General features: G+C 33.4%; 1 protein-coding gene across 9 annotated transcripts in view; it reads left to right on the top strand.

The window, feature by feature from the left end:
* CEP83 (centrosomal protein 83) overlaps nt 1-13,246 on the top strand; it is a 147,451-nt gene that overhangs the window by 34,518 nt on the left and 99,687 nt on the right. For all 9 annotated transcript variants that reach the window (XR_007402197.1, XR_007402196.1, XR_007402198.1 and 6 more), the window contains exons 2-3: nt 8,319-8,592; nt 9,074-9,224. Coding sequence is in view for 1 of the 9 variants with exons in the window: in XM_025438863.3 (XP_025294648.1) it covers nt 8,420-8,592; nt 9,074-9,224 (324 nt within the window). In the remaining 8 variants the exon portion in view is untranslated. The remainder of the gene's footprint in view (nt 1-8,318; nt 8,593-9,073; nt 9,225-13,246) is intronic.

Below are 13,246 nucleotides of genomic sequence, written 5' to 3'. Positions count from 1 at the left end.
TTTAAGGGTTCTCCTATAGAAAGTTTCAGCAAACTTTTATTTTGAAGAGTCAGATAAGTAAATATTTATCTTTTCCTTTTTCTTTACCTCTGGCAACCCCTAATTTTTAAAATGTCTTCATAGTTTTACTGTTTCCAGAATGTCATATAATTGGAATCCCACAGTATGTGTGTATCCCTTTGAGGAATGGCTTTCTTTCATTTAGTAATATGCACTTAAGGTTCCTTTATAGTTTTTCATGGTTTGATAACTCATTTCATTTTAGGGCTGAGTAATAGTCAATTGTTGGGATATACCACAGTTTATCCATTCATTTAATGAAGTACATTGTGGTTGCTTCCAAGGTTTGGCAATTAATGAATAAAGATGCCTTTGGCACTCATGTACAATTCTTTGTGTGGATGTAAGTTCAAGTAATTTGGGTAAATATCAAGGAGCACCGTAGGCTGGACTGTAAGATTAATAAATTAGAGTTCCTATTGCTTCATATTTTCACCAACATTTGGTGTTGTCCGTGTTTGGATTTGGGCCACCCTAATAGATTTGGAATAATATCTAATTGTTTCAGTTTGCAGTTCCCTAATTACATATGATGTTGCACAATCTTTTCATATGCTTATATGCCGTTTATGTATCTTCTTTGGTGGGATGTCTTAAGATCTTTGGGCCAGGTTTTAATTCAATATTTCTTACTGTTGAGTTTGACTTTGTATATTTTTATTAGCAGTCCTTTATCTAGCTAAGTCTTTTTCAAATATTTCCTCCCAGGCTATGACTTACCTTCTCATTCTCTTGGCAAATTTTTCATAGAGCAGAGGTATTAAATTTTAATGAAGTCTAACTTACCAATTACTATTTTTTTTCATGGATCTTGCCTTTGGTATTGTATCTAAAAAGTTATTGCTATATCAGAGGAATTTGATAGTTTTGCATTTTACATTTATGTGGATAATCCATTTGAGCTAAATTTTGTGTTGGGTATGTCTGCCTAGATCTACTTTTTTTTTTGTTTCGCGTGTGTGTAATTTTTTGCGTATACTCCTGTACCAAAGATCAGTTGACTATATTTGTTTCAGTCTGTATGTGGACTCTATTCTGTTCCACTGATCTATTTGTCTATTATTTTGCCAATATCACATTTTGTAAAAAAAAAAAAAAAAAAAAAAAAAGATTTATTTAGGAGTGCCTGGGTACCTTAGTCAGTTAAGCATCTGCCTTTGGCTCAGGTCATGCTATCTAGCTCCCCATCAGGCTCCCTTGCTCAGTGGGGAACCTGCTTCTCCCTCTCCCTTTGCCCGTCTCCCAGCTCATCTTATGCTCTCTCTTTCAAATAAATAAGATTTTATTTATTTATTTGAGAGAGAGAGAATGCACATGAGTGGGAGGAGGAAGAAAGGGAGAGAATATCAAGCAGACTCCCTGCTGAGTGTGGAGCCCAATGTGCAGCTTGATATCATGACCTGAGCCAAAACCAAGTCAGTTGCTTATCTGACTGAGCCACCAGGTGCCCCAGAATCACACCAAATACTATTCTTTTATAATAAATCTCAAAGTCAGCTAGCATCAGTTTTCTGACTTTGTGCTAATGCAGTATTGTATCAGCTATTCTGGGTCTTTTTGTCGATATCCACAAAAAATAATTTTTGGGGATCATATTGAATCTATAGATCAAGTTGGGAAGAATTTACATATTGACAGCATGAGTCTTCCCATCCATGAACATAGAATAATATCTTTCCATTTATTTAGTTCTTCGATTTTTTTTTCATCAGAGTTTAGTAATTTTCCTCATATTAAAAAAGGACATATTTTGTTAAGTTTAGAGCTATTTAATTTGGGTGATACTAATGTAAATGGTCTTTTAAAATTCAAATTCCATTTATTTCGTTGCTGATATATAGGAAAGTGATGGGCTTTTTTTGTATATTAACTTTGTATCCTGCAACCTTGCTATAATTGCTTATCAGTTCCCGAAGAATTTTTTTAAATTGGATCTTCTTCACAGACCATCATGTCATCTGCAGAGAAAGTTTTTTCTTCCTTCTGAATTTATATGCCTTTTATTTTTTTGTCTTACTATATTAGCTAAGATTTCTCTCTATGATGTTGAGAAGGAGTGGTGAGATGGGACATTCTTGTTTGCTCTTAATCTTAGAAAATTTCTATTTTCTTATCACTAAATATGATGTTAGCTAGTTTTTTTTTTTTTTTTTTTTTTTTTTTTTTTTTTTTTTTTTTTTTTTTTTTTTTTTTTAGCAAGTTGAGAAAATTCCTCGCCATACCTAGTTTGTTGAGTTTTTAAAATTATGAATGGGTGTTGGATTTTGTCAGATGCTTTTTCTGTGTCTATTGATAGGATCATGTGATTTTTTTTTTTTTTTTGCTTTAGTCTATTCATGTAATCACATTAATTTTTTTTTTTTTTTTGATGTTGCACTAGCCTTACATGCCTAGAATAAATTCTACTTGGTCATGTGTATAAATCTTTTTATACATTGTTGGATTCAATTTGCTAATTTTTTTTTTTAAGATTTTATTTATTCATGAGAGAGAGAGAGAGAGGCAGAGACACAGGCAGAGGGAGAAGCAGGCTCCATGCAGGGAGCCCAACGTGTGGGACTTGATCCCGGGTCTCCAGGATCAGGCCCTGGGCTGAAGACGGCCCTAAACTGCTGAGCCACTGGGGCTGCCCCAATTTGCTAATATTTTATTGAGGAGTTTTGCATTTGTATTAATTTTTAAGCTCTTAAGAGATAACATTCTTAGCCTGGGGCCATACAAAACAAGACTGCAGACCAAATTTAGCTCATGAGTTCTAGTTTGTCAACCTCTTTCCTAGAGATTACAGTATGCATTCTTGACTTACCAAAGTGTTATGTTCATGGATACTTTCAGCCTTTTCCCATGTAGTGCAAGGGCTCTGTTAAGACTGGTAATTCTACATTTACTGACTTATATATCATTTCTTTATGTATTTTAAGTCTATATATATTAAAAAAAAAACCCAGATACTATTTCATGCAGTCAGTATTCAATTAGAATTATGTACATATTTCCAGTTTTCATTTCTTTATTTTTGTATTGTCCACATTTAAAATAGTTTTCCTTGTGTATGAAAGACTTTCACCATTTCTTTTATTGTGCATCATCTTATGGGATGATTTTGTTCATCTGAAAATGTCTTTATTTTACCAATATTCTTGAAAAGTTTTTTTTTTTTTTTCTATATTCATAGAGTGTTAGTTTGGAAATTATTTTCTTTTAGCACTGTAAAGGTATTATGTGTGTTCTGGCTTTCATCGTTGAAGTCATTTGATGCTTATTTTCAAGGCCCTTTGTTTCTTTTCCTGGCTGATCTTACAATCTTCCCCTTTTCTTTAATAAAATGTTAAGATGATGTTCTCAGATGTGGACTATTTAATGAGATGTATGCAGAGTTCTTTTTTTTTTTTTTTTTTTTTTTTGCAGAGTTCTTTTTATTTACGTGCTTTTGGTTTTTGGAAGAAGTTGGCAACCTTTTTTTTTTTTTTTTTTTTTTTGCAGGTATTGCTTCCGTACTATTCTTTCTTTCTGGGACTCCAATGGGCATATTGGTTAGAATGACGTTTTTATTCTCTGTATTTCTTTCCTTTTTGTATTTTTCTTATTTAATTTTATTTAAATTCAAGTTAGTTAATATATAGTGTAGTGTTGGTTTCAGGAGTAGAATTTAGTGAATTATCACTTACATGTAACACTCATCCCAACAAGTGCCGTCCTTAATTCCCATCACCCACTTAGTCCATCCCCCGTCACCTCCCTTCCAGCAACCCTCAGTTCTCTGTATTTAAGGGTCTCTTGTGGGTTGCCTGCCTCTCTGTTTGTATCTTATTTTTCCTTCTCCTATGTTCATCTGTTTTGTTTCTTAAATTCCACATATGCATGACATCATGAATACTTGTCTTTCTCTGATGACTTATTTCATTTGCATAATATACTCTAATTCCGTCCGTGTTATAGCAAATGACATTTCATTCTTTTTGATAGCTGAGTAATACTCTATCATACACATAGGTATGTATGTACACACACATACACATATGTTGATGGACATTTGGACTCATTCTATAATTTGGCTATTGTTGATAGCATTGCTGTAAACATTGGGGTGCATATTTCCCTTTGAATCAGCATTTTTATATCCTTTGAATAAATACCTAGTGCAATTTCTGGGTCAGGGTAATTTTATTTGTAACTTTTTGAGGAACCTTTACATTGTTTCCCAGAGTGACTGCACTGGTTTGCATTCCCACCAACAGTGTAAGAGGGTTCCCTTTTCTTTACATCTTCACCAATACTGGTTGTTTCCTAAGTTATTAATTTTAGTCATTCTGACAGGTGTGAGATGGTGTCTGATTGTGGTTTTGATTTGTTTTATATTTCCGTGATGATGATGATTGATGTTGAGTGTCTTTCCATGTGTCTGTTAGCCATCTGGATGTTTTCTTTGGAAAAGTGTCTATTCATGTCTTCTGCCCATTTCTTAATTGGATTATTTGCTTTTTGGGTGTTAATTTGGTAAGTTTTTTTTATAGATTTTGGACACTAACCCTTTATCAGATATGTCATTTGCAAATAACTTCTCATTCCATTAGTTGCCTTTTAGTTTTGTTGATTGTTTTCTTTGCTGTGCAGAGGTTTTTTATCTTGATGAAGTCCCAATAGTTCATTTTTGCTTTGTTTCCCATGCCTCCAGAGATGTGCCTAATAAAAAGTTGCTGTTACCAAGGTCAGGGAGATTGATGCCTGCTTTTCCTCTAGGATTTTGATGATTTCCTGTTTTACATTTAGATCTTTCATCCATTTTTAATTTATTTTTGTTACAGTGACAGAAAGTGGTCCAGTTTCATTCTTCTACATGTCCCTGTCCAGTTTTCCCAACACCATTTGTTGAAGAGACTTTCTTTTTTTCTATTGGATATTTTTTTAAAATAGTTTTTTAAGATTTATTTATTTGAGAGAGAGAGAGAGAGAGAGCGAGAGCGAGCCATTGCCATGCACACAGAAATGTTCACAGAGGGAGAGGGAGGAGAGAAGCAGAGTCGCTGAGCATGGAGCCCGAAGCAGGTGTTGATCCCATTACCCAGGAGGTCATGACCTGAGCTAAAACCAAGAGTCAGATGCTCAACTGACTAAGCCACCTAGGCATCCCTCCATTGAATATTCTTTCTTGCTTTGTTGAAGATTATTTGGCCACATAGTTGTGGGTCTTCCTTTTTTGTATTTTTTTATTCTTGTTTCTCTTTCTGCTTCAGCTTGAACATATTCTTTTAACTTATCTTCTTAAGCTATATCCTATCTAGGTTGTTATGCTTGCTCATTGAGTTTTTACTTTTGGTTATGGAATTTTTCAGCTTTAGAGTTTCCATTGGTTTCTTTTTAGGGTTTCTAATTCTCTCACAAAATTCTCAACCTTGTTTTCTATTACCTTGTACATAATAATAAAGAAAATTTCTGTTAGAGTTGCTGTCTAATAACTCTAATAGTGAGGCCGTTTTGTATCTGTCTTTTGCTTCTTGTGATTTTAATTCATGTTGCCTTTATCTTCCCATGGATTTGAATTTTAAAAGTAAAAAAAAAAATTGGGTCACATTTATTTGTAAAATTGTTTTTTAAAGCAAGTTTCAGCCTCTTTTAATATCCATCTAGATTATTCTTGTTAGGAATAATAAGGGTAAACCTTTAAAGTCTGTATTCAAAATGAAGTGGGTGTTCACCAGGGCTTCTCTACTCCTTGCTGGTCTAATCTGTGTGTCTTTGAATTTGAAGACTGTCAGAAGGCATCCCATCTTCTAACCACCTCTCTGGAACTGGCAGATGCCTCTAGGGGAAGAGTGGTCCCAAATGCCAGTCTCATCTTTTTGCATCCACATCTTCTCCTGTTCCTATTTCAGTAAATATTTATTCTCTTGTTAGTTTTCCAGTGTCTTCAAGCAGAATATTAAAATATGTATCCAACTTTTCTTGTCCAAAGCAGGAGGCTTGATCTAAATTAAATTACCTTGTCTTCTCATACCAGAAGTGAAGACTATCTTCAGATTCTGTGGTTTAAGAGATTGATAATACATTTCCTGCATTGTTTAAGGTAGTTGGGGCTTTTGTTGTTAGCTAAAAACATCTTTATTTAATTAGCATAAAAGATATAAGTTCTTTGTAAGCTTGAGTATAGAATTGTGGAACCACTTTTGAAGATCAGAGAAAAAATTATGTTTTATGATGCCTTTCTGTCCATGTTACTAGATATCTATTTGGAGGATACTATATTTTCCAAGATTATCTTTGATAAATTGATTACTACTGGACTGGAGAGAACTGAATATATGTGCAAAACACTTAAAAACAAATAAAATTCATTCTGACCTGGTAATACTTGTGCAAATGGGCATATAATTTTCTGTGATTCTGAAATATTCCTTGGATAAAAGTCTGAAAATGTTTGCAGATGCAAACCAGGAGTTTATAACTTTAAGTGAGAAGATACCAGAGGGCAATACACATACATTTGCAGTGGAACTAGGATTGGAGATGATGTTGTGAAAATTGATAATGGGAAACCTCATTAAAATGGAGTTGTGAAGTTCAGCAAGGGGAGCTCTCACACCCTACCACTCGTAGTCGATTGTAGACCTAAGAGGAAGAGATGTACTTGATCTTGCTCTTGGATACTCTATTTTTACAACTAGAAGAAGAGACACTTTTTTTTTTTTTTAAGGTTAATAATGTAATGGTGGTGGTGATTGGGAAATGGATACCCTACAGTTAGTCCTGAAAAGTATTTGTAGTAGATTTTAGTGCTAAAAAGGGAAAGATTTAAATCCTTTTAACCCTGTTTTCCTAAAATATCCAGGTTGTAGTGAATTTTATTTGCATGGGAACTTCCATTTTAAAGTAGGAGTTAGAATATTTACTGTCAACTGGAATAAAAATAAAAAATTCTTCATTTTATCTTGGAAATCTTTGTTTTGCTAGTAGTGGGACTGAGGGGTAGCTCTTTTTTTTTTTTTTTTTTTTACATAATTTAAGCTTTTATTAAAATTAAAGCCTTATAATTTATAATGCCTTTTAGATGGTATTATTAGAAAGTATAAGATAAATTTATTGTTGTTTCTATCTCTTAAAAATTATTTGTATCGAAAAGCAGAATCAAAATTACATGCTAGTTTTATGATCCGATTAATTAACTCCTTGACAAGTGTATACTTTTGACAGGAGAATGTTGTGGCAGCTGTTACAGACAGTGTACTGTTGCACATTTAACATGAGTAAGAAGTAAAGTTTTCTTGGAAAACTTTTTCCCTTCTATTAAAATGTGATTTGAAAAAAAAAATGTGATTTGACAGAAAACCAAAGTAACTTCAATTTTAGTTGAAAAGTCTTAGGTGGTATGCAGACATTACATCAATTTATCAGAAATGGTATATTAAAAGAAAGACTGAGTAATTTGATGGTTGGTTTGTGTATGCTGAATATCTTGTAGTAGGAAAAGGTATTTCATGATGATCCATGACTAAGGAAGATGCAATTAGGAAAAAATACATATAATAGTCTTGACAAAGATTAATGAAACTAAAGGGGACAGAGTTATTTTGATGAAAACTTTTATTTTTAATTATATACAATAAGAACACTCTGTCATCATTTTTTACTTCTAAATATAACAAATACTTAGTTACTTTCATAATCCTGGATCAGTGCTTTTGGAGATAGTTGAGGTTATTTACTTTCCTGTTCTTAGCACAGTGCATGATACATAGGTGGTCAGCATTTTTGTGTTGACTGATTTCTCATCTGAGTCTGCAGGGTGAGTACAGTTCACCTTGTGTCAAATAAAAGACCCTTTGTAGCATTAATCACAGACATAGTTACTTGCTGAAGGTCATCTTTGTGAAGATTATAATTTTCTCCAATCATTTGTCAAATTCTAAATGGCTTTTCCCCTGATTTCAGAGTATGGATTTTGTACTAAGATCCTTCTAGGAAATTTACCCTAGTAGCTTCAGGAAATGTCCATAGTTTGTCGATCTGGGGAGTACTTAAACTGGAAAAGTCAGTAACTCTAGTTAGGTTAATACTTGAAGATATGACGTTGATGGTCTCAGAAACTTAGAGTGGAAGTAAAGAAAATGTGTTAAGATATGATTCAATTTTTTTTTATAAACAATTTCAAAATCCGAAAATTTGGTTTTTAGAAATGAAAGATGAGTAAAAAGAAGGGATAAAAAGAATGTAACACTGAAGGAGTCTAACTCATCACTAACTAAGTGTATTTCTCTGTGTAGGTATAATTTGGCATCCTGAGAGTCTGTCTTAGCAAGAAGGAAGTGGAAAATACCCTTGAAAAGAAAACTAAGACAAAAAAGAAAGCCGGACTTACTTTTACATGGTTAACTGCACATTTACCAATATGGACACCTTTCCCCCCATTTTTCCTCCTGGTGGAGACAGTGAGCTGACAGGTTCTCAATCCGAGTTACAAAAAATGTTAATTGATGAAAGGCTACGATGTGAACATCATAAATCTAACTATCAGACTCTTAAAGCTGAACACACAAGGTAAATTGCTTAAATTTGGATATGAGGGGCTTTATTAAGAAAACTTTTTTTGTTTGAATGTTTGCTCTGGAACATACAGTATAATTTTGTCTGCATACTTTTGAAACCGTCATTTCGAAATATCATAAAGTGTCATTTAACATTTTTTTAATACGGTGAAAATTTTGCTTTAAAATTACTATATTCACAACTAAACATGATCTTAAATGTGCTATGTATTTAGAAGTCTTTTCTTTGAAAGTAGCAAGACATAGAAAATTAAATGTATTTAGGTGGCTAAGTGTGTTCCCCACCACCATGTAAAATTGTATAAATAAACTATAGTGTTAATAATTAAATTCTATAAAGCAAAGATGTGAATTTAATGGCTATACGAAATTGGTCTTGTTCTTGTTCTGTGGTGTTGGTTGACTTTACATAAAGTAATGCAATTAGAAAGCAAAGAATACTCTTAAAATGGAATTCTTTTTTTAAAAATCAGATTGCAAGATGAGTACATAAAGTTACAAAATGAACTTAAGCGCCTGTTAAATGAAAAGCAAACTCACCAGGAAAAATTTCAGCTGCTGCTCCAAGAGCTAAGAGGGGAATTAGTAGAGAAAACTAAAGACTTAGAAGAAATGAAACTGCAGGTAAGAAAATGTATTTCAGTTAGTGATATTGGGAAAAAATTTTCTGCTCTTCAGGATTCTTCTAAGATGGACTAAGAATCAAATTGACAAGAGACAGATTAACAAGAGAAAATCAAATTTAGTTTAGAAAGTATGCAGAATCCACACAATTGTGAAATTCCAAAGATAGGCAATAGGAGGCTTATATGATGTTCTGAGCTAAGGAGACAGACAAGGTCTGGGGGTATAAAGAGAAAGAAGATCATCAGCAGGATGGTGAGAGGAGATGTTTGGGAAACAAAGGTTGCCCTGTTAAGCAGATAAATTTGTTAGGTAAAGAGGAACCTCTGTTAATCGCACTCTTCTTGGTATAGGCTCTCCTTTCCAATTAAATTTAGGCAGTTGAGGGGGAGGTAAAGAGCTTTTCCTAAATCTGCTTGGTTTTGATTGCTTGTAAGTGAAAATAATCTTTATGCCAAAGCAGCTCATCTTTGGGAGGCCTGCCTTTGTGCCATGATACACAAATAGTCAGATGTTGCTAAATTTGGTGAATTCTGCATATATTTCTAATGAGTGTTTTGCTATATATCCAGTGGTATAATTTAATATTCTTTCAAATATTCTGGACTGTTAGCTACCATGTAGGGTTAAGCCATTAAACCATTGTTTCATGTAAATTTGCATTAAATTACTATTCTGATTTAAATATTACACTCTTCAGAATAATTGGGGGAAAGGCTGGTTAGATTTGATAAATATTCAGAGTTTAAAAAATACTCTTTTAAAGGAAGTTTTACTAATTCTCCTTTAAGTATTATAACAAACTGAGCTAAAAAAGACTGATAGACTTTTCTTGAAGTTTTATTTTTTATGAAAAAAGTTATTACTGAAGTATAGTTGATAAGACTGAGTTATTTTTGAGGGACTTCTTAAAAGACTATAAAAACAATATGTGCACATAATTTGTGTGTGCAGTGTAAGGTAAATGGAGTTTCTAAAGCAAAAAATAGTTGGTACTGTGAAATACTAACTATAGTTTTCATTTATTTGCCTAAAAAGAAGACCAAAGGTAAACTTCCTGTAGCACCAAATTTATTATAAATTTAAAATTAGTAGATGCCAAGCAGTGATATTTTCCTGTATTCATTTAATCTCTAGGTGGCACCAGCCGTGTATTTCTTTTTATCTAGTGCTTGGTACAAATAATAAGGTATTTTTAATATTGGAGTCATAAGTTGGTAGAGTAAAAAGCTACCTTTCAAGTTAGCAAGTATGGCATATCACCCAATTCATGGATTCCTTTTTTTTTTTTTTTTTTAATTTTTAAGGTATTTATTTATTTATGATAGTCACAGAGAGAGAGAGGCAGAGACACAGGCAGAGGGAGAAGCAGGCTCCATGCACCGGGAGCCCGACGTGGGATTCGATCCCGGGTCTCCAGGATCGCGCCCTGGGCCAAAGGCAGGCGCCAAACCGCTGCGCCATCCAGGGATCCCCATGGATTCCTTTGATAGCAGCATTAGAAGTTGGTTATTTAGTATCTTCTTGAAATCTTCCATTGTTGGGAATGCCACCGCTAAGCTTGAGTTGGAGCCTCTACTGAGTTGTTTTATTCCTAGGTGTAGTTAGGACAGTGAAACAAACAAAAACCTCAGAAATATGAGTTGAATAGGCAAATGTAATTTAAGTCTATAGAATTGGTAAATTAATTTGTTTTGCAAATATTGAGAGGCCTATAGAAATGAGAATCTGTGAGCACTGAATACAAGGAATTCAAAATATTCTGTTATTGTAGATATAAACACTCTAGTCTTCTTAAGCTTACTGTTTGCACGCCCTTGGTACAAAGAAGCATGTCTACATGTTACTCTGAAGAAACAGTAATTAATATCAGATAAAATTTACTTCAAGACAAAAAGAGTGTCACAAAGGTCATTTTATAACAAAAAAAGGGTCAGTTAACCAGTGAGATGATGACCATCAGCAAACAGCTGTTTTTATGCCTTGGTTTTATTATGTGGTAAAGAGGATAAAAGTTGTTAACAGCAGTTTGTTGTGAGAACTAATGAAATAATGTGTATTTTTAGTACAGTGTCTGACACATAATAGATATTCATAAATGATGGCCATTTATTCTGTTTGAATGCAGACTCTATAAGGGCAGGAGCTCTTTTCACTGTGTCTCCAGTGCTCAAGTGTATTTATGTTTGTATTTATATATTTTATAATATACTAGCAAATATTTGTTGAATGAATGACAATAAATAGAATAAATGAATGAATTGGAATTGTTCTGTTCATATATAATAGTGTTCGTGTTTCATATGTACTTAAAACTTAAGCATCTTAGAGTTGACGATCCTCTCATTCTTTCATATCTGTGATGAGTTTCTTGTCTGCCAAAAATATATGTTGAACTTCTAATGCTCAGTACCTCAGAATGTGACCTTGTTTGAAAATAGTCTTTGCTGATGTAATTCATTAAGATGAGGTCATACTGAAAGATCATGGGCCCTTAATCTACTGTGACTGGTGTCATTCTAAGAAGAGAACAGACACAGACAGAAACACAGAGTAAGTGCCCTGTCATGGCAGAAGAGAGATCGAAGTGCTGCAGCTGCCCGGGAAGGACAAGGATCAGCAGCACTGCCAGCAACTAGGATGAGGCGAAGAAGCCTCCTGCCCTTCAGTTTTCAGGGGAGATGTGGCCTTGCTGACACCTTGATTTTGGACTTCAAGCCTCCAGAACTATGAGACAATAAATTTTGTTGTTTTAAGATAGCCAGTTTGTGGTATTTTGTTGTGGTAGCTCTAGGAAACTAATACAATGTCCAAAGCAGAATTCTCTTTTGGAACAATTGTGACACAGGGATCTTTATTTTCTGCTTCAGTGCTTTCAGTGGGAGAGAACCTAGTGAATGTTTAGGGTGATCCAGTTCCATTTATGGATTGGGGTATGTTAATTATTTTCCCTCTCTTGTTGAAATGAAATCATCCTTCCTGTTGCCTCTTTCTTGGTTCTTGGACTGTTCTTAGATCTACACAAAATAACTTTGGACATTTTTCCATGTGATAACTTCTCAAATGTTTGCTGACAAATATAATTTGTCTGGTAAAGTTTCTCTTTTTCAAGATAAACGTGACTGGTTTCTTCAAGGTATTTATCTGGCAAAAATACACTAAAATAAAGATCTATGTATTTATATACACATGTTGAGTAATTTAGCTATTTGCTTTATGGATGCTTGCAATTTGTACAAATTGCGAGCTGAATAAAACAAATTCAACAAAGTAGAATCAACCAGAAATACTGTAATAAGTGTTTATGAAAGATGATTATTTTCAGAAAAGGCATGTAGTATCTTGTCTATCTGCAAAATCCCTTTTCTGAGCTAAGATTTAATATCCCTTTGGCTTTTTTATAGAAAAATGATACAAAAGATAGTCAATTAAAGAATATTTCTTTGTCACTTGTGTAGTTGTAGTGAGTGGAAATAATAATAGTGCCTAACTTATAGGATGATTGTAAAGATAAAATGAGACAATGCATAGAACATGTTAGTACAGTGCTTTGATATAGAAAGTAGATAGAATGTTAGCTATTGTTATTATATTATTGTTATGTACTATGTTAGCAAAACCTTTTTAAAAATAGAAGTTATTTGATAATATTTCTGTTCCAAATATTGAAACTTACTTTACTAAAAATTTATATGCTTTGTTTGTGTCAGGCAGTGGAAACTATATAACCCTGTATGTTTCCCATATTATTTGTCAGCTAAATTTATTATTTAGTTTGTTATCTTTCTGAGAATCTCTGGCACAGCAATATCTACTTCTTAAAATATTCTTTGAAAAATAATGATCTATTTTATATTAACATGACGTTGTTGGTATAATATAGTCTTAATATTGGTAATGAGACGTAGACTGGTGTATGATAAAGCATTCTTTTAAGTTTCTTTTGAGACAAGTGGTGGCAGTATTCCATTAGAAGTCTAAGACACAGCATACTTTTTTCCTAAAATGGCATGGTGAAAATC

This window comes from Canis lupus, chromosome 15 (assembly GCF_003254725.2).
Source record: "Canis lupus dingo isolate Sandy chromosome 15, ASM325472v2, whole genome shotgun sequence".
NCBI lineage: Eukaryota > Metazoa > Chordata > Mammalia > Carnivora > Canidae > Canis > Canis lupus.
This window is presented reverse-complemented; position numbering and strand designations above follow the sequence as displayed.